Source organism: Triturus cristatus, chromosome 5_1 (genome assembly GCF_964204655.1).
Source record: "Triturus cristatus chromosome 5_1, aTriCri1.1, whole genome shotgun sequence".
In the NCBI taxonomy this organism is placed as follows: domain Eukaryota; kingdom Metazoa; phylum Chordata; class Amphibia; order Caudata; family Salamandridae; genus Triturus; species Triturus cristatus.
Window position 1 is genome coordinate 941,136,562 of NC_140587.1, and position 20,177 is coordinate 941,156,738.

At 50.4% G+C, this 20,177-nt stretch overlaps 1 protein-coding gene across 4 annotated transcripts in view; it reads right to left on the minus strand.

The window, feature by feature from the left end:
* ARHGAP28 (Rho GTPase activating protein 28) overlaps window positions 1-20,177 on the minus strand; it is a 1,146,988-nt gene that overhangs the window by 100,575 nt on the left and 1,026,236 nt on the right. For all 4 annotated transcript variants that reach the window (XM_085606002.1, XM_085606001.1, XM_085606004.1 and 1 more), the window contains one exon: window positions 20,075-20,152. In XM_085606002.1, coding sequence (XP_085462128.1) covers window positions 20,075-20,152 — 78 coding nt within the window. The remainder of the gene's footprint in view (window positions 1-20,074; window positions 20,153-20,177) is intronic.

Genomic DNA, 20,177 nt, shown 5'->3' on the forward strand with positions numbered 1-20,177 from the left:
CAGACCATTTGTCTCTAATCTTCTGGAGCGGGATTGTAGCGTGAGTACGGATACCTCTATACAACCACCTAGTTTAGTGTCCCCCATTACCCAGGAGATACAGCATGTGTACGAGCTCATGTGTGTTGGGCTCTGCACCATCTGGTGACCAGGTATTTTTAACATATCTGCTGATGCTAGCGTGGATGATATATAGTGAATTGGGAACCCCTTGCTCTCAGACAAAGGTTTCATGATCCAGTAGGGAGTTATCTACAAACAACATCCCAATCGTGTTAACTCCCTCCTCCGACCATTTGGTCAGACATCTGGTAGTAAGTATTTTGGAAGGTGTAGGGATCCCTAGCAGTGGGATGTTAGGGGCATAGGGAGTCAGGTTTTTAGTATATTGAAGAGCTTTCCTTCAGTAGGAAATAGGCACCCTCAGTAATGGCGGTGCTGTTCGCAAGGGCCTTCCCTTTGGCAACAGCAAAGAGAGGAGCTCCCAAGCTTTCTGTGACATCCCTATGACTCCTGCAAGTTTTGTCCGGCTATCCAATATGATAGCTATTGGCATGCTTAACAATATTCCTTTAAGTCTGGGACCCCCGTCCCCCTCTATCCGTGCCCAGCTGAAGTTTCGTCAGTCCCACTCTCCTCCGCACCTCACCCCATATTAGTTACAAGAGGAGCGTGTTTAGTGATGTGAAGATGTGCAACAGTAAATTAGTAAAATAATAAAGCAATCTAGGGAGCAAAAGCATTGTCTACAAGCTTTTCATAACCAAAGAAAATGTATCTCTCAGTTACAGAATCAGGCGTTAAAGGGGCTCCCCTGATAAAGCATAAAGCTATCCAGGCAAAGATCAGGCACAAATGTATATCTTTGGATGCATAGGTTTGCAAGGGGACTCAGTGGTAGAGGATGTGGCGTAACAACCAGAGCTGCCGACTTTGGAACTGGGGTGTCGGGTTCGAGTCTCGGAGTCGGCTCAACATCCTGTGATTCTGGGCCAATCAATAAACCTCCCGGTGCCTAGAAAATATGAATGTATGATGTAACTGGTGCTCGTTAAAGCGCTCCAATAGGAGTTCGCGCTTTTAAAAACTGGAGAAAAAAAATGTGGAGAGACTAAAACATCGGCGTTGCACAGGTGCAGGATCTGAAGTTATGAGAGACTGTACAATAGGGCTTTGGGGGGGCGGCCGACCAGCGGGAGGCTCGCCCTCCCGGGGGGTATTGGGCCGGGGGGGGGCAGCCGGAGCATGGGCGGACGGACTTCCGGGTTTTTGGGCTACTTTGTGCGTGTTGGGCTGGTTGGGCTCCTTTTGGGCTGGTGGGGGTTTATAGCCGGCCATTTTGTGTGGCGACCCACCATTTCTGTGGATCGTAACACAACGGCCGGCTGGGGGGTGGTGGTGCGAGCTTTGTCCCGGTTTGCGTGTCGGCGGGAAATTTGAATCAGGAACAATAATAACGCAACGAGGCGTAAATTGGCCGGTACTTGCTTGTGTGGTGCTCTGTGGCCCGGATTCCCTTCGTGACTCGCGGTGATGGCGCGGATTGACGATCCGAGGGTAGTGGAGGCCCTCCGCCTCCTCGCTGACGCGGGCCGCACGGATCTGTTGCGGCCCGACGCTAAGGTGAGGCCCCAGAGGCGCGCGGCGAGCGGTGTCGCCGCGGCGATCATCGCGTGCGACCCGCCGCGCGCACGGCAATGGGTGGCGGCGGGGGGGCGTAGCCGCGGGGGGCGGCGGCGGCAATAGTGCGTCGGAAGCAGGGGGGGGCGGCGGGGGGGGCACAGCGGCCCGCGCTGCAGTTTGTGGGGGGTGGGGGGGAGGGGCTCGGCGTGCGTGAGGGGCAGGCAATGGCGGCGGAGATGGGACAGACATGGGGGAGGGGACCCGGGAGGAAGGCATGCGAATGGGGGGGAGGAGGGTGGGACAGCTGGGGGGAGTGGGGGTGGGGCCTCTCCCTTGCTGATAGAAGACTCGGAGGAGGGGGAGGGGGAGGCAGGCAGCGGGGGGGAGTCCGGCGGGCAGCAGGGGGGTGCGCGGATGGCCAGGACACGGAGCTCGGGGATGGGTGAAGTGCAGGACAGGGGGGGGCCGGGGGTGGGGGGTAGGGGTGGTGAACGGGCAGGGGGTGGGGAGCGGCTGGGGGTTGCTCGCGGAGGTGGTGTGCGGGGGGCCCGTTGGGGGAGAGGGTCCTGGGGGGACGCGCGGGGGACTGGCTTGGGGGGTACCGGGGGGGCGGGGGGTGGGGGGGGACTTGGTTGCGGAGCGGGGGAGCGGGGCGGTGCGGCGGGAACTGGAGGCACTGGAGTGGAGTGAGGAGGAGGAGGGTGCGGGTTGGGGGATGGGGGGCGGGGGGTGGGAAGGGGGGGCATGGGGGTCGTTTGCGGCGCGGTGGAGGGGTCATTCCTCATGGGTCGGGAGGGGCGGGGGAACGTGGGGGGATGTGGGAGGGTGGGGGGTGGGCCATTTTAACCCCGGCACGTTGGACTCCACTAATTTGTTCCCACAGGACCGGCTGGAGAGGTGCTCGGGAGAGCTGCATACGGCTGCAAACCGCCGAGGGGATGGGCCAGCTCTGCCTCGTGCAGGCGGTCGCGCTCCAACGAGGGACCTGGCAGCGGTGGCGCGCAAAAGGCGGAGCGGTAGGTCCCCGCCAGCCCCACCCCAACGGGTAGATGCGGCCTCTGGGGGACAGGGGCAGCGGTCCGTCCGCTTAGATCGGGACCCAGAAGAGCGGCATACCAAGCGGCGGAGAGAGAGTGTGTATCTTAAGGAACTGCTGTACACATGTAGGGAGCGGGCGGGTTTGAGCAGGCTGGAGCCCGTGGAGGGCGGCCGGTGGCAGGACCGCGAGGGGAATGACGAGGATGGGAGAGAGTCACTGGACTATGAGGAGGAGAGTGAAGAGGAGGGGGAAATCCGGGAGGAGGGGGGGGAGGGGAGCGGAGTAATGCCTTGTCTAGTACATTGCAGGAGGCGCCCCGGCGGAGCACAGCGGCGAGAGTGGCGGCCCCCCCTGTTCCACTGGTGAGGCGGCGGGATCCGGTGTGGACGCCGACCTTGACGCCAGGTAAGGCGGAGACCGTGGCAGGGAGGGGTTCAAAGAGGGACAGGCGCACAATCGCGATTGGCATGGAGGAGGGGGGGGTGTCTGAACAAGGGTACGTATGTGTGCGATGCGGGGGTGGGGACGGACGGCGTGGTCCCGGCAGGGGGCGCCGCGACTCCGGACACGGAGGGGTAGAAGGGGAAGGGTGGTAAGGAGGGGAAGGAGAGCCATGAGCTGCCAGTGCGTAAACTGCCCTATATGGGCATTGCGAAACCCTTGGGGGCACATTTGTCGCTGGCCACAAAAGAAAAGATTTGGAAAGGGGATTACGTGGATATCCTGAAGCTCTTGCATAGGGAGCTGACGGCGAAGGAAGGGTCCAAAGAGGAGGAACAGGAATTAGCCAAGCGGCCACGAGTGCCCATGAATATCGAGAATTGGTCCGCGGGATTTTTGATTTTCGCCAGTGTTTACTGCGAAAAATATCCGGAACGGTCCGTTGCCCTTTTTAAGTACATGGATGTAGTCCGGAGGGCACAAGTTACCTATGGGGGTTACGCGTGGTCACATTACGATGAGGAGTTTCGGGTGCGTTTGGCATGGGATCCGGAGGCAAAATGGGGGGAGATCGATTCCGATCTGTACCAGCAGACCATGGGGGGGGGCCAAGTTTGGCAAGACGATCTATACGGCGAGCGGGTTGCCTCTGGCGCCCTGCCCCTTTCCCAGCCGCCCCACCCGGGGGGGGGTGGGGCAAGGCGACAGTACCGGCGGGACCCCGGTGGGGGCTTGCTGGGACTTCAACAAAGGTCTTTGTGCGCGGCAATATTGCAAGTTCAGGCATGAATACTCGAAATGTGGGAAACGTCACCCGGTGGGGCACTGCTGGGGGACGGGAGGCAACCAAGGGCAGCAGCCCGCTTCGGGGGGACAGCAGGCGGTCAGTCGGGGAGGACAAGGGGCTGTGGGAAAGGGCTCGTACGCCGGTTAGTCTGGATCGGTTGGAACCCCTGCTGGCGTCTTATCCACGGACCGAGGACGCGGGGCTGTTGCGGCGGGGGTTCCGGGAGGGATTTCGGCTGGGCTACGAGGGGCCGCGCATCGCCCGGTGGGCTGAAAACTTGAAATCGGTCGCGGCGCAGAAGTCGGTGGTCCGGGAGAAATTGGACAGGGAGGTATGGGAGGGACGGATGGCGGGGCCTTTTGGTGGGGCGCCGATCCGGGATCTGATAATCTCGCCCATTGGAGTGGTGCCAAAGAAGGAGCCGGGACAGTTTCGACTGATCCAGCATCTGTCATGGCCGGAGGGGGCGTCGATCAACGATTACATTGCGACAGAATTATCATCAGTTTCGTACGCATCAGTGGACGTGGCGCGGCGTCTGGTGACGGCGGTGGGTCCCGGCGCGCTCATGGTAAAGTGCGATATCAAGTCGGCGTTCCGGTTGTTGCCCGTCCACCCGGATGACTATCAACTGTTGGAGATACAGTTCGACGGCGCCATTTATGTGGACAAGGCACTGCCAATGGGGTGTTCGATATCTTGTGTGTTGTTTGAGCGCTTCAGTACCTTCTTACAGTGGGCATTTGCATGGCACACGGGGAAGGCGACGATGACGCACTACCTGAATGACTTTTTCCTGGTGGGACTGCCCGGTTCGGCGGACTGCCAGCAGCAGCTGGACAGTTTTACGGAGCTCATGGGCTACCAGGGTGTGCCCCTGGCGCCAGAGAAGACACAAGGTCCCAGCACGGTGCTGTCATTTTTGGGCATTGAGCTAGACTCGGTGGCCATGGAGGCCCGGTTACCGGAGGAGAAGAAGTTGGGCATGCTGGGTTTGGTGGACGACATGTTGGGGCAGCGGAAGGTGACGGTGCGGGAGGTGCAGGTTCTTTTGGGTCATTTGAATTTCGCTTGCCGGGTGGTGCGGGCAGGTCGTACGTTTTGTAGGCGGTTGGGGCGGGCCCTGGCGGGAGGTACATTGCCGCATCATCATATGCGACTGTCTGCAGGCACGAAAGAGGACCTACGCATGTGGCGGGCGTTCCTGGCGCATTTCAATGGGATCCCGATGGCTCCCCCAGAGGATTGGGAGTGGGATGTCACCATCTCGTCGGATGCGGCGGGAGTGGGTGGTTTCGGTCTGTTTTGGCAGGAGAGGTGGTGCGCGGAGGAATGGCCGCCGCATTGGCAGGGCGGTGGGAGGAGCATCGCGTTTTTGGAATTGTTCCCGTTGGTGGTGGTGGTGATGGTGTGGGCGCGGGAGTTGGCGGACAAACGTGTGATTTTCAAGGTGGACAACATGTCAGTGGTGCATGTAGTCAATCGACAGTCAGCCAGAGATACGCAGGTGCTCAAGTTGTTGCGGGTGTTTGTGCTGCGTTGTTTGGAGCATGATATCTTGTTTCAGGCACGGCATGTGCCGGGGGTGGACAATGACATTGCGGATGCTTTGTCTCGTTCACAGTGGCAGAGGTTCCATGGGCTAGCCACGGAGGCGGACGACTGCAAGACGCCAGTGCCGGAGGGGATGTGGTCGGTAGGAGAGAAAGGGTCGTACAACTGGTAAGAGGGTCAGTGGCCAGGTCGACATGGAGGGCATACGAGCAGGCGTGGCGGGAGTTTGTGGACAGTGGGGCGGGGTGGCAGGGGGATCGGGGGGTTCGGTGTGAGCAGGTGGTGCAGTTCATGTTGAGGTTGATGGACAAGGGCATGTCCAAAGCGACAATTGCGGGAAAGTTGTCGGCCATAGTGTTCATGGGGAAGTTGTGGTGGAGTTATGCGCCATCGGCGGGGGAGTTGGGCGCACGCTTGCTGGAGGGTTGGGTGCGAGAACGGGGGGTCATGGTTCGTCAGCGTCGGCCTATCACAGGGAGCATGCTGGGAGGGGTGCTGCGGCGCTTGCCTGAATTTTGCCACAATCAGGAGGAGATTCTCTTGTTTTCCACCCTTATGTCGTGGATGTATTTTGGGGCATTCAGGGTGTCCGAGCTGGCGGGGCACAGGGGGAAGCCGGGAGTGTGCTGGGAGGCGGTGGAACTGCAGGCCGGGGAGGTGGCGGTTCGCTTGCAGCGCTCCAAGACGGATCAGCGGGGTGAAGGGACCTGGGTGTTTCTGGGGCCTGCGTCGGAGCAGGACATCTGCCCGGCGGTGTGGGTGCGGCGGTTGGCATCCCGGTTTCAATCGGTGGAGGGTGAAATATTTCGCCGGGTCGCGGGGGAACGGGTGACAGCGGCCCAGCTGCTGTGGGTTCTACGGCACGCCCTGCTTGGCATGGGGGTGGAGCCGAAAGCGTTCGGGACGCATTCTTTTCGGATCGGGGCGGCCACGGATGCGGCTCGCCAGGGGTGGGGGAGGAAGGACATTATGCGTCTGGGGAGGTGGAAGTCGGACTGTTACCAGACATACGTTCGGCCGCAGGCAGTTGGGGGGGGGGGGGAAAGAGTAGGCGGGGTACTCCCTTTGTGCTGACATGTGTCTCTTTCCAGGTGCGGTGGCGGGGCCGGACGTGGCCGGGTTGTCCATCCTCATCCTGGGCCACTCTTTCATCAAGCGAGCGGAGCGCTATGAATGGGACAAGAGCAGGAACCTGAATTTAGAGTTGGATCCTAGGTTGTTTCGATGTCAGTGGCAGGGACAAAGGGGTATGAAATGGCATGAACTTTTTCCGGTATTGAACAGGTTTGTAATGGGGGGAGTGTGTCCAGATGTTTTGGTGGTGCACTTAGGGGAGAATGATTTGGTGCAGTGCAAGGGCTTGGCGTTGTTTAAGCAGATGAAAAGGGATCTGCTGGAGATTCGGTCACAGTGGTCAGGATACTGCGTAATTTGGTCGGAATTCATTCCGCGGAGAGTTTGGAGGGGGGCTGCGCGCCCGGCAGCAATAGATAGGGCACCCCGGAAGATTAATAGGGACATGCGGGTTTTTTGTGACAGGGAGGGGATAGGACGGATGGAACACCCGGAATTGCGCTATGCGGCAGTGTACTTCTTTAGAGAAGACGGGGTGCATTTGTCTCGGTATGGCATGGAACTATATATTATTCGGATGAAGGAGGCACTGGACAGGGCAATGGGTGTGTGCAGGTACCCGAGACGTCAGGAGGCCTAAAGGGGGGGTCAAAAGCCGGCAGTTCCGTCTTTCGAGTGGCGTTTTCCTAGGTCATGGGGCCATATACTGAGTTATGGTTACGTTGGGGTAGGACATAAGAAGTTACCTAGTTAGGTAGGGTAGGAAAGTTAGGAATCGTGTTATGATTGTTGCAGGGGGGGAAACAATTTTAGGGGAGGGGGTGGGGGGGGTCAGATAGGAAGGCTATATTTAGTGAGGAATAGTTTTGTACGGCACAGGCCAAGGGTTGTTCTTATTGTAAGGTGCACCTGTTTCCAATAAAGCGGCCTTTTTCACACCAACAAGCTAGCCTGTGGTCTGTGCTGCCCCCCCCCTGTAGGGCCCAATAGGGCTTTGGGGGGGGCGGCCGACCAGCGGGAGGCTCGCCCTCCCGGGGGGTTTTGGGCCAGGGGGGCAGCTTTAGCACGGGGGGACGGACTTCCGGGTTTTTGGGCTACTTTGTGTGTGTTGGGCTGGTTGGGCTCCTTCTGGGCTGGTGGGGGTTTATAGCCGGCCATTTTGTGTGGCGACCCACCATTTCGGTGGATCATGACACAACGGCCGGCTGGGGGGTGGTGGTGCGAGCTTTGTCCCGCCCTTCCTCCCTATGAGATGTTGGGCCCCCACCCCTCTTTTAGGGGTTGGGGGGGGTGTTTTTTCTGGTTGCAAGCCGGGGTGGTTTTCTTGGGGACAGGTGCATCGGGGAGTGCTGCTGTGTGGGGGATTTGTCGCTGGAACAGGTGCTGGTGTGCTGCGCTAGAATTTGGGGGCGTTTTCCTAGGTCATGGGGGCCATATACTGAGTTATGGTTACGTTGGGGTAGGACATAAGAAGTTACCTAGTTAGGTAGGGTAGGAAAGTTAGGAATTGTAAGTTGTGTTATGATTGTTGCAGGGGGGGAAACAATTTTAGGGGAGGGGGTGGGCGGGTCAGATAGGAAGGCTATATTTAGTGGGGAATAGTTTTGTACGGCACAGGCCAAGGGTTGTTCTTATTGTAAGGTGCACCTGTTTCCAATAAAGTGGCCTTTTTCACACCAACAAGCTAGCCTGTGGTCTGTGCTGCCCCCCCTGTAGGGCCCAAATGACCTTCAAACTGATAAAGAAATGTGAATTTTCAGCGCTCAGAAAGCTATTCAAAAACGTTCACCTACGACCCTAGACAGCAAAGGGAGGCTTCACAAGTCCGAGACGGGTATAACTTAAAGGATTGGTTAGCACTGAGCAGAACGATGGCGGCAGCAGTGCCAATTACACCAAGGCAATGTTTTACATTTCACAGCCTTTTTAGCTGGCGACCACGAACAGCGGCATTGGAAGGCTAAGCTCACAGCGCCATTTGGGGTGAGAGTCTTCGCCTCAAGATATCAGAAGACCCGTGAGAGGATGTTTTTTATTTGATGGGAGCTCTCTGAAGTGGATAAATCACTGCATAGTATTTCAATATGGTCATTTCATATGAAACAAGCATTTGCAAAAAGAAACCCCCAAAAAATGTTCTTATAAGCATTTAGCCATGCAGCACATTGTTTGCAGCTGGAGGCCAGCGGTCCCACCGGGCTGGTGGGGTCCAATACTCTAAAACAGGCAGAAGAACGTAAGGCGAGGAAAACCAATCTGGGAGGGAGGTGAAGGAGTGTCCCTATTGTAAATGAGAGGGTACAGCCTTGGTAGGAGTGCAGAGGCAAAGGGAGGCAACATTCTAAGACGGAGCAACACGTTATGAAATGAAGCCACCATGATGCCAGTGGATAAGGTAGCTGAGTGTGTTAAACACTTGCTCTCGAGAGCTTGTGTGTGCATCCTGCACATTACAGGTTCGGATCCAGACCAGGGGTGCCAGGGCAGGTGCTCTTTACCACATTACCAAACAGCACCACTGTGGTAGGAGGTACTCACAAATCTCACTATCACAGGCAGCGGAGATGGGCAGATTTTACTGGATCACAAAGCAGTGCTATTGTTTGCTGGCTTTTACTGAGCATGCGCAATGTCCTAACTTCTGTTCCCATCGGCACTTACCTGCGTTTGCTGGGTCACACGATAAGATCACGGACTCCGCAGGCTCCTAGCTGCAACCCCAGTTGAAGAGCTGGTGGAGGTTTAAGCAGAAGGCGCATGGAAGTGCACAGTAACCTACTCGTGATGGCCATCGCATGTGTGACCGGAGGCGGGCACAAATGTGTTGGGGATGTATCCGCCCATTCAAGCGCACAGGACAGGCTTTCGGTTTTTACATAGTAAAATCGCTTCTTGGCCTTTTGGCTAAGATCACGTATTGTAGCTGGCTGGCTGGACGGCTAGCTGGAAGGCTGGCTGCCTGGCTGGCTGGCTAGCTGGTGAGTTAAGTAGGCTGACTGGCTAAGACGGCTGGCTAGGCAGGCTGGCTAGGCTGACTGGCTAGGCAGGCTGGCTGTGCTGACGGGCTAGGCTGAAAGGCTAAGCTGACAGGCTAGGTTGTCCCGATAGGCCGACCCTGACCGTCTAGGCTGACAGGATAGGCTGACTGGTTAGGCCAGTTGGCTAGGCTAGTTGGCTACGCCGGTTGGCTAGGCTGGATGGCTAGACTGGATGACTAGGCTGGACGGCTAGGCCGAGTTGCTCTGCCGAGTTGCTAGGCCCGTTGGCTATGCTGGTTGGCCAGGCTGGCTGGCTTGGCTAGCTAGCAGTGGGGATGTTTTTTATCAGGTGAACTGTGCAGTTTGTCCAATGTTCATGGCTGTGCTTCTGAAAACGGAGCAGGGCAACAAATAAATGGTTTGACACAGCCACCGGTGCAAGTGCATAAAAAAAAACAAGCAAATGCTTCAATATTAATTTTGAAACTTTAGGCTAACGTTACAAAACTAATCTTGGAGTTCTGAAGTGGTGATGTCTCCGGGCAAAGATAATTAATCCCATGTAACCCCATATATAAACAGGAGTAGACCAGAAAGCACACCAGCCAACACAGGAGGATGGAACACAGGCCTAGAAATTGGGCTATGGTGCGCTCGGGATGGGACGTCAATAGCCTATACCAAGCCACCATTTTAGGAAGACCGCACACAGTGTAGTCAATGCTCCAAGTGGGAGGAAACTAAAGATGAGCAGGCAAGAAAAATAAATAAACAGAAAAAAAGGCAGGTGGCCACCATGTTTAAAGCTAAAGTCAACACACAAGCTGCAAAGCCGGCAATGTTTGCAGCTTGTATGTCACCTTTAGCTTTAAACATGGCAGCTGCACACCTTTCTTTTCTATTTATTTACTTTTGTAGCATTTGCTGCATGCCACACTTTAACTTCACATGTTTAAAGCTAAAGTGCAGCATGTTGCAAATGCTACAAAAGTAAATAAATAGAAAAGAAGGATGGACAGGCGGCCGCCATGTTTTAAGCTAATACTGACGTACAAGGTGAAAAGCTGGCATGGTTGTAAAGGTGGATGCCCGCCTTTCTTTTTTATTTATTTACTTTTGTAGCATTTGCGGCATGCCACCCGTTAGCTTTAAAGATGTGAAGTTAAAGTGTGGCATGAAGAGAGTGCTCAAAAGAAAACACATTGAAAAAAAGAAAGGTGGGCAGCCGCCCTGTTTAAAAAGCCGACTTAAAAACTGCAAAGAGTGTGCAAACACAAAGGGCAAAGTCGTCAGAGAAAGAATACGGTAATAGGCCAATACTCCAGGGAGTAAGACACAAGAAGATGGGACATATACCCACAAAAAAACATTGAGAAAAAAGCTTTTCAGAACAACACACACTTTAACCAATCGGCAATCAGAGCATGGCCAAGGCCCATAGAAATGGATACAGCATGCCTCGCAGAGCAGCACATGCGTGCTGGCTAGGCTCGACCTAAAAAGGATAGGCTTTTTGTGGGCTTTGGTACTGGGCAATTGAAATGGAGCAGTGGTGGCAGAGTTGGGACATTCTCGGACATCTGTTGTGGTGAAATGCCCTGCTTGTGCAAATTGTGTAAAATCCCAAAAACCTCAGATGTGAAGGCTAGGAAATATTGGGTAACTTCTAGGCACTGCTGGTGCTAGTTATTAGAGAAAAAGTGCAGCAGAATGTTCTCATTCATTCATACTTCCTTTGCTGAGATAATGCAAAAGTTAAAACTCGCTCAGGGGTATATGGAGTGTGAAAATTCAACTGCGGCATATGGCACGGGACAAGCTTTGCCCTGAATTCAAAACATGGATATTGCAAAAGGAATTCACTGTGAAAGTGAAATATTAGTTACTTGAGATGAAGCAAGATGTCATGTTTAATTGCATTACCACGTATTGAAAAATAGATTGCATACATCAGTAAAAGGATTAGGCTCAAGGATCACTTAAATTATGGGGTATTTCTGAATAGTGGAGCCAAAAGTGACAAATTAAAAATTCCGGAGGAAAAATGTGCATGAGTGCTGTGGTGCATTCTTAAAGAATGAATGCATGAATGCAGGAAGTTGCTTAAGTACTGCAGAGTGATTGCACTATGTATAAGGCGCTACACCACAAAGCGGGATCTATTAAGCATAGACCACGTTTGAGCTCCGGGGTGGCCGAGGTGATGTGTGGCTCTACGAAAACTTGTAAATAGACGGATAATACATTTTAGTGGGGCCCCTGTGCTATATTTTTAATTCTTTCTGGTAGATTAGAAAACAAGGAAAATTGTTTGAAAGACTCTATAAGAGTAACACTATTTGGACGCAAACGTTTCTAGTTTTGTACAACAGAAATGAGGCCAACTACTAAATAAAATGTAACAAGTATTTCTTGATTCACAGGACCATGCTTCTAGGCAGGGGGATTTTCTTCTTTCTTACACTATACGTTATTGGTGGGTCTGTAGATACCTTGTAGAAAGGTGAAAGTTCGCCAATGTTAGTGGTCATCGTAGGGTACACAGAGAGGCGCTTTGTAAGTGTAATCAACAAATCAGTACATGTTCATATTTTATATCTGAGCATCACAAGTTGTAATTCAGTGAGCACAGCACTTTGCCATCCCTTCTTATTTCTTTTTATATCATTCAGTACATCTACATGGTGATGTGTATTCCTGGTGCTAGAGAAGCACAAAAAAAGACAAATTCCAGAAATACCGAGGAACACGGGGATTTAATTTCAATAGACAGAGAGAAGGTGAGCAGAGAGATGGTGGACAGGCCACGAGTGAGAGGGAGACGTTTCAGGGGCGGCTCCCCAGCTAAGGCGGAGGAGTGTCGCCCCACTGCTCTGTGAGCAGTTAAAAAAGGAAAAATAAAATGATAATAACGAACATTGTCATCATTTTATTTTTCCAAGGCTCCTCTGGTTAGGGGCGGGGCGGGCTCCAACAGGGAAGGAGTGGTAGGCACTCACTTAAGTGCGAGGACTGTTTGGCCAGCCCTCTCGGACCGACCAAAACAGTCCTGCGCACATTGCATGTTCTTCATCCAGGCTGTACTACAGCCTGGGTGAAGAACATGCCCAGGCCCCCAGTCCCTCTCGGAGTGCCGAACCACGGCTCTCAGACCAATCACGACACTGCTCAGCAGCTTCGTGACTAGCTACAAGAGTCTGGAAGACTGGGTGCTTCCTGTTCCTGGTTCCTGCCCCTGGAAGCGGGCTAAGAGGACCGAGAGAGAGAAGCCGGCATGCAGGAAAGTGTTTTTTTAAATTATTTTCTTTTCTTTTCTTTTCTTTTGTCCCGAGTATATGCTACTCACCGAAAAAGCACTTCAATGCCTCGTCAGGGGTAATAAGCGCTATATTCAATTACTATTACACGTTCAAAAGTGGCCTGATTTGCAAATGTAAGACACTTTTTCAGATCTCTGGTTCGCCAATGGGGGCCACTTTTATTTTAGTGGCCTATTTTTGTCCCAGTCCGACCCTGAACCCTGAAGTAGCATTTAATCATGTGCAATATAACACCATTCTGGGTCATATTGTGCACGAGTCAATGGTTTTCCACGTGCACGTGCAACTTCACCTTTTGTGAAAACTCTGCGCCTGTGTAAACTGACCTTACAGCAGGACACGTCTGTGAATTGGGCTCTTTATTTCTATCAAACATGTGATAGAATCAGTAGTATTCCACCGGAAAGGTAGGATACCACTAATTCCACTAATCTAGCTTTCCATTACTAACAGATGATTTAGGGAGCCCTGTGCTCACTCATTGGTTCAGACGAGTATATATTAGAACAAAACTTTATAAAGTCCTTGATCATTTTAGCATTCAGTGTCGGTAACAATTTAAGATTTGGTGAAATATGGTTCGGTGTGAACTAAAGACAAGGTTGAAGCTAATATCAAGGGAAGATGAACTGACCCTAGAATGAGTTCGTTTGCAAACTGATGCAAAATAATAGCCTTTAATTTGGTGTAAGTACAACATTTCATTGTGCACATTCATCCAGAAGAGTATCTTGGCGCTGAATAACAGATGTTTAATGTTACCCAACTCAATTGGACTCATCTTATAGTCCTCAGAAGGATGAAAGGCTGGGTGGACTCCCCCGCGATTCGAACCTGTGACCACGAGGTCAAACAGAGGCTTCTACAGGGGATGCATTATTTGTCCACTAAGCCACCAGACCCAGCAAACCAGCGTCCTAATCCAGCAGCAACCATGTTAGTGAAGTGGTTTTTTTTTCTTATACAAAAAGGTACTTTTATTATGAAAATGATAGACATGGTGATGTTAGGGACAGCGGATAAAATGCATCCAATCAAGAAGGAAAAGGGAACCCAATCAGTAAAAATGTCAAAATATAAAAAGTACATTCCGAAGGCCTGGTTCACAAAGATTTCACTGTGATTTTCTTTTGTAGTACTGCAGGATTGTCCTTGGTATTCAGCAGTATTCCAGGAGTGCTTGAAGAGTAAGTCACACTCGCACACATTCAGAGCAAATCTTTGTGAAACAGCGCTATTCTGTGACAATGCAATGAAACTGAAAAGCGTAGATGAGAAAACTAGCCCCCGGTGCGGATGAGCTTTTGGTAAGTACAGCAACTGACGCCAAAAAACACAAATGTGCATTTTTTCCTTTACTTGGAAGGAAAGGTCAATTTAATCGAATCCTTATGTTTCGAACATTAACAAACATCAAGCTGAAAATCTGCCAACCCAACCCAACACGTCATCATAACATGCAATGGTTCTGATAAAGAAAATCTGGATACACTTAGAGGAGTCGTTCACTTTGCTTTGTGTTGGCTGGCTTTAGGGGCAGAGTGAGTGGAAATAAATCCAAAGCAGGGGGGCTTTCATCTCAGTGTTTCAAGCGCCACTTGATACTTGAATGCAACATTCCCTACAAGTCTATCCCTGAGGGCAGAGCAGCAATATAGGCGAGCATCCCGTGAAAAACGGGCATATGGCCAGCAGTACCCATCTGTCCATCAATAACACACACATATGTGAGAATGTACACTTAGTGCATGGGCTTGCCTTGTCCTGATGTTCTTAAACTCTGCATTAATAGCACAGCTGTGTGCAAGATCTATTGTTACCAATACGTCAAAATATACCGAGAGTGGACTAAAAAAATTCTCTTTCACTTAATGTTATTGGCTGTTTGGTGTAACACTCCTCTTATTGCATGATTGCACTGAATTTCAACAATGGACTATATCAGATCTCAAAATTAAGCTGAATCATCATACATGAAATGCTTTGTCATGCAGGCATCATATCAATAAGGAATGTTTTGTGTGTTGTTTTTCTCACTGCAGCTGGCTTTTTTAAGGTTTAGTAAGGAGCCCCTTTTAAGCAGTGGGAAAGCCACCAAACGTGGTTTTAATATACCAACACAATGATGCAGAAATTGTCTTAGTATACTTTTCCACATTATACCCAGGCCTGTTGACTTTGCCAATGCCTATTGTATTTGCATTTGTTGTTAATTACTCAGATGCCTTACGCTATTCAAAGGATCTTCCGATGCACCAGTTTTCCGGTAAACCTCCACTAGAGACTACTGGAAACCATCCATAATATAATGCAGGCAACTCCTTCGACACGGCGGAAGCGGTAACAGAGATGAACGGGGTGAATTTACCAAGATGTCATTGTTCGTTGAACTGGAAAAGATGTGGAATGCTGATGTTCAACATACACTGGGCATGATTAGCCAAAAAAACGTAGGACATCTGTACCTGTAAAACTATTCCTATGTAGAGTTGCAAATGTACTACTTTCTGGCATTCACAACAAATATTTGCAGTAGTATGCCCAGAAAGCTGTGCTGTTTCCAGGTTTCCAGGTCGACCACTAGCAATGTTATGTGACATTTTGGGAAATTGCTATTTGCGCAACATGGAATCGTACCCAGTATACTTCAGCGTTGGGGAAAGGCAACCAGCTGTGAAATTGCCCATTTTTTCTTTTCATATATTTTGTGTCCACTAGGAAAACACTTATTTTTCCTTTGAGGAAACATTTTCGCTACACCCCCATGAAGTATGAGAATGTTCAATTTCCCCTTCCCACTCTGGAATGGGACCTACAACAGCCACTGGCGGCCAAAAACCAGGGTGCTGGACTAGCCGTAGCAGGCACCGGGCATTTGTCCAGTGGGCGTGAAGGGTGTGGGTCGGTTTTCGAGCCGTGGGGCCGTTTTTGTTACTAGGGCTGGCTTTGCATCAGTGCTATTTCCAGAGTTGGTGCCAGTGGCGTAACGAAAGTTGAGGGGGCCCCCCTGCCACGTACACGGAGGGCCCCCCACACCGGGTTTTATCCGTAGCTCTTGGGCCTGATTATCGTGCTGAGGGGGCCCCTGCAGCTCAAGGGCCCCCCCGCACCGCGGGGCCTGCGGGGCCTGTGTTACGCCCCTGGTTGGTGCATGCAAACAAACTCAAGTTTGTGGCATTCAAAAACTCTCAAGGCATATTATAACTTGATCCCTCCACTTCCCACCTCTTGAATGGGATTCTCTAACGCAAAACTGCATCCTGAAGGTCAGCGGCGGCTCCTCCGCTAAGGCAGAGGAACATCGCCCTACTGCTCTCCGAACAGTTAAAAAAGGAACAATAACATAATAATAAAGCAATGTTATCATCATTTTATTGCTCCATCCTGGCTTAGGGGCGAAGCGGGGCTGGCCAAAGCAGGGGGAGGAGTGGTGGACACTCTCTAAGTGCGAATGATGGTTTGGCCGGCCATCTTGGGTCGGCCAAACATTCATGAGTGTTATGATGAATACTCGTACCAAATGAGTTTGAAACGTAGATTTATTGCATAGACAGCACCACCTGGATACACGTCTGCCAACAGCTCCCACCAAGCTTCCAACAGTCTCCACCGAACTCCTCCCCGGCACGGACCCAGACTCTAGAACACGAGTCAGCTGTGGTCCGTGCCCAAACAAGTTTACATTTAAAAGCGCTCCGCACCTGTGCTGCGCGCTACAATAAACACAACACATCTTCCTCCCTTAAAAATAGAACAAAAAAAGAAATAAACTATGGATACAACTTCTTTTGGATAAAAGTTACAAAATCTGACAACCATACAGGTTTCTTACGCAAACGTTTGGTTTCATGACAATTTACATCTCTTTGACATACATCAAAACTGACAGGGTTGCAGGGTAATATGGTTTCATTGTCATTATTTTGACAAACATCATCACTGCGATCCATATTACTATTGTTGCGATCAGTGCTTTAAATGGGCCGGTACTCACCGGTACTGAGTACCGGCACTTCTTATTTTTACCGATCAGAGTACCGGCACTTCTCCGCTGCTAAGGAGAGTACCGGTACTCATTGAAGGTAAGCCAATCAGACATGCCAACCCTTCCGATTCAGGCGGGAGACTACCGATTTCAAGGCTAGTCTCCCGCCTCCCGATTCAAGCATCCAGAAACCCGATTCCTCGGGGTTTCAGCTGACAGGGCTTGGTATTGTGTAACGTGCTAATTCTTCCAGCAATAGTCAGAGTGGCGATGCGGGAGAAGGGGTGAAAAACCAACAAAGCCTCGTTAACAAGCAAATGGTCTTTAAAAGACCTGTGAAGTACCCGGGGGCTGTGTGAGTGTTCACACTGTGCTTGCTTTAACAATTCGAAGTGGACCTTTTTGGGAGAGGGAGGGGGAGGGAGAGGGAGAGAGAGAGGGAGGGAGTGTGAGCGCGCGCATTTGCCTGCTTCTGTGTATGTTTGAGTGTGAGAGAGAAAGCAAGCTCAGAGAGGAAGAGAATCTGGACACCCTCAGGAGGTAGTTTTAAAGAAATGCGTGAAATGCTTTTGTGTGTGCATTGTCTGCTTGTTTCTGTGTGTATTAGAAGTTTTGTGCCAAAAACTACCAGGTAGATCTCATATGTGAGATTGTCATAGGGAGAGCTGGTTGTTTCAAAAGCATGCTGGAAGTACAGCATGCCAGTCGTCTGTCTCACAGGTGTGATGGTTATTGGTAGTGTGCTGAATGTCTCACAAGGGTGCAGCAAGTCCTTGGGAGAAAGCTGGCTGTTTCATATCTGTAATAGTGTTTGGAAGAGAGCTGGCCGTCTCGTATGGGTGATAGTCTTTGGAAGAGAACTGGCTAGCTCATAAGAGACAGCTGCTTCACAGGTGTGGTAGTCATTGGAAAACAGCTGGCTAACAGGTGATAGAATCTATAAAAGAGAGTGGACTGTCTCCTATGAATATTCCAGTCATGGTTACAAACAGCAGACCTATTCCGCGCTTCTCTGAGGACAGGTTGCCTGTTTGCCCGATTATTTCCCTGTCTGTTCGGTCTGCCTGCAAATATTACAAAACAAGGAAATCTTAACATATCCTATTAGGAATTTATTTCGTGAAATGAGTTAACACATTTTGTTTATATTGATACTTTTCTCAAATGTTTTGGTATGTCCTGCAACTGGCGGAGTACTCATGATCAATGCTGCCATTCCAAACTCTCTCTTGATCTGAGGCGCGCTGATCATGAGCCGGAATAGTGCCGTTGGTGGCTTGACTGCATCCATTTAAAGCTCCTTCTATTGTGATTTAGGTCCTGCTACCGTATTCACACCACTCTTTATTATCATATGCAGCTGTTAATCCGCATATATGGGAAGCTTGAAACTACAATCAGAGGAAATGCACGGGCAAAATGAATACTCAATAGAAATTTCTTAGTATCATCATGTCTCGCTCCGCCTCTAACCCCGCCCACTAGCCACGCCCCCAGCTCAATTTAATGAGTACCTACACTTATTTTTTCCCATTTAAAGCACTGGTTGCGATTATCTATTCCAGAAATTTCCTCAGAAATGTCTTCCAAAACTTGACTAAGGATAGACCTCCTTATATAATTTCTTGTCCCCTTTAAGCACAGCGATTTTGTTCAAATTCCATACTTTACCATTAGAAAGTCTAACAGCATTCCTCAAAACTTCACTAACTTCAAAGGGACCCATAACTTTCACCCTTGGAAGTTCTCCACGGTTTTTTAACTTTAACCAACATACCAACTTTTACATTAGATAGTGGATTAGTTCTTTCCTTAAAGTTAAAACTGTGTTTATTAACAATATTTGATCTTTCCAACCTCCTAGTCACATTATCAAGGTCAACGCGGCATTTAGCGGAAGGAATAAGCCAAGCAGGATTAACCTTAGTTCTAGGTAGTCTACCTCTCATGATCTCGAATGGAGTACAGTGAATCATGTCATTGGGAGTAATCCTGTATTTCCACATTGTCTTTATTACATGATATTCCCACTTGTCATCATTAGCGCCAACCATTTGAAAAGCCGCTTTAAGTACTCTATTAAATCTTTCTATTATACCACTCCCAGAAGGATTGTAAAGGAAAGTGGTACAGTGAGTGACTCCTATTTTACTGAAGTATTCCTTTGCCTTATTAGATAAAAATTGTACACCATTATCAGTGATCACGCGTATAGGTAATCCCTCTTCTGTGAACACTTCATCTAGAAATAGTAAAACCGTGTCAGTATTAATTTTTTCGACAACTTTTATCACAGGCCATTTAGAAAATAAATCAAAAGTAGCCACAATGTACTTGTTCAAAGGACCAATGGGACCCATAATGTCCATTGCAATAGATTCCCAGGGACCATCAGGAATGTTGTGTCCTTGCATAATTGGTTTCAACATCTTCAATGACTTGTCAGCGTTAGCACAGTGAATGCAGTCCCTAACAATACGTTCAACAAAGATGTCTAGCCCAGGCCACCAGAATGTAGTCTTGACGGACTGTTTAGTTCTGATGATGCCATTGTGGGCTTCATGGCCATGTTTAATGATAACTTCTCTCAACCCTAAAGGAGGAACGGCTTTATCACCTCCCTGAATAATAGAATCAGAAAAGGATAGTTCCTCTTTCACTTCCCAAAAATGCCTTAACTCAGAAGAAAGGTTCTTCTTAGCTGGCCATCCCTCAACTAAAACAAGTTTACATTTAAAAGAGCTCCGCACCTGTGCTGCGCGCTACAATAAACACAACAATGCGCTCTTATAACATGTTCTACACCGGGCTGTATTGCACAACCTGGATGGAGAACATGCACAGCATCCCAGTCCCTGTCTGAACGTCAATCCACGGCGCTCAGACCAATCACAATGCTGCTGTCATGCTGGTGACAGCAGCGTCGTGATTGGCTAGGGGAGTCATGGAGCCTGTGTGCTTCCTGCTTCGTAGATGGAGAGCAGATGACGGAGGGCAGAGGGCGGCAGTACCCAAGTAAGTTTTCTTTTCCATTCCGTCCGTTTGCCCCTGCCCCGATACACCACTGCCGATCATTAGCAGCTGCCACTGCTGAACATGGAATTTAATTCCGCAACAGTAAATGCATTTATAAGTGCCAGGTATCAACTATAACAAGCAGCACGTTTTCATCCTGGGACATTAACCCTTCACATTGATGATACAGGAATCAGGCTGGTGTCTGCTGCCAAACAGCCATGCCACTGGATACCCCGATGAAGGTGATTACAGTACCTTAACCCTCAACGCTGATCCGGGGACGCGTAAGATCCCTTCTGTCTCCAAGCCACTTTCTTCGAGTTTTTGTAAAAGCTGTAATAAGAAGAGAGCATTTTTG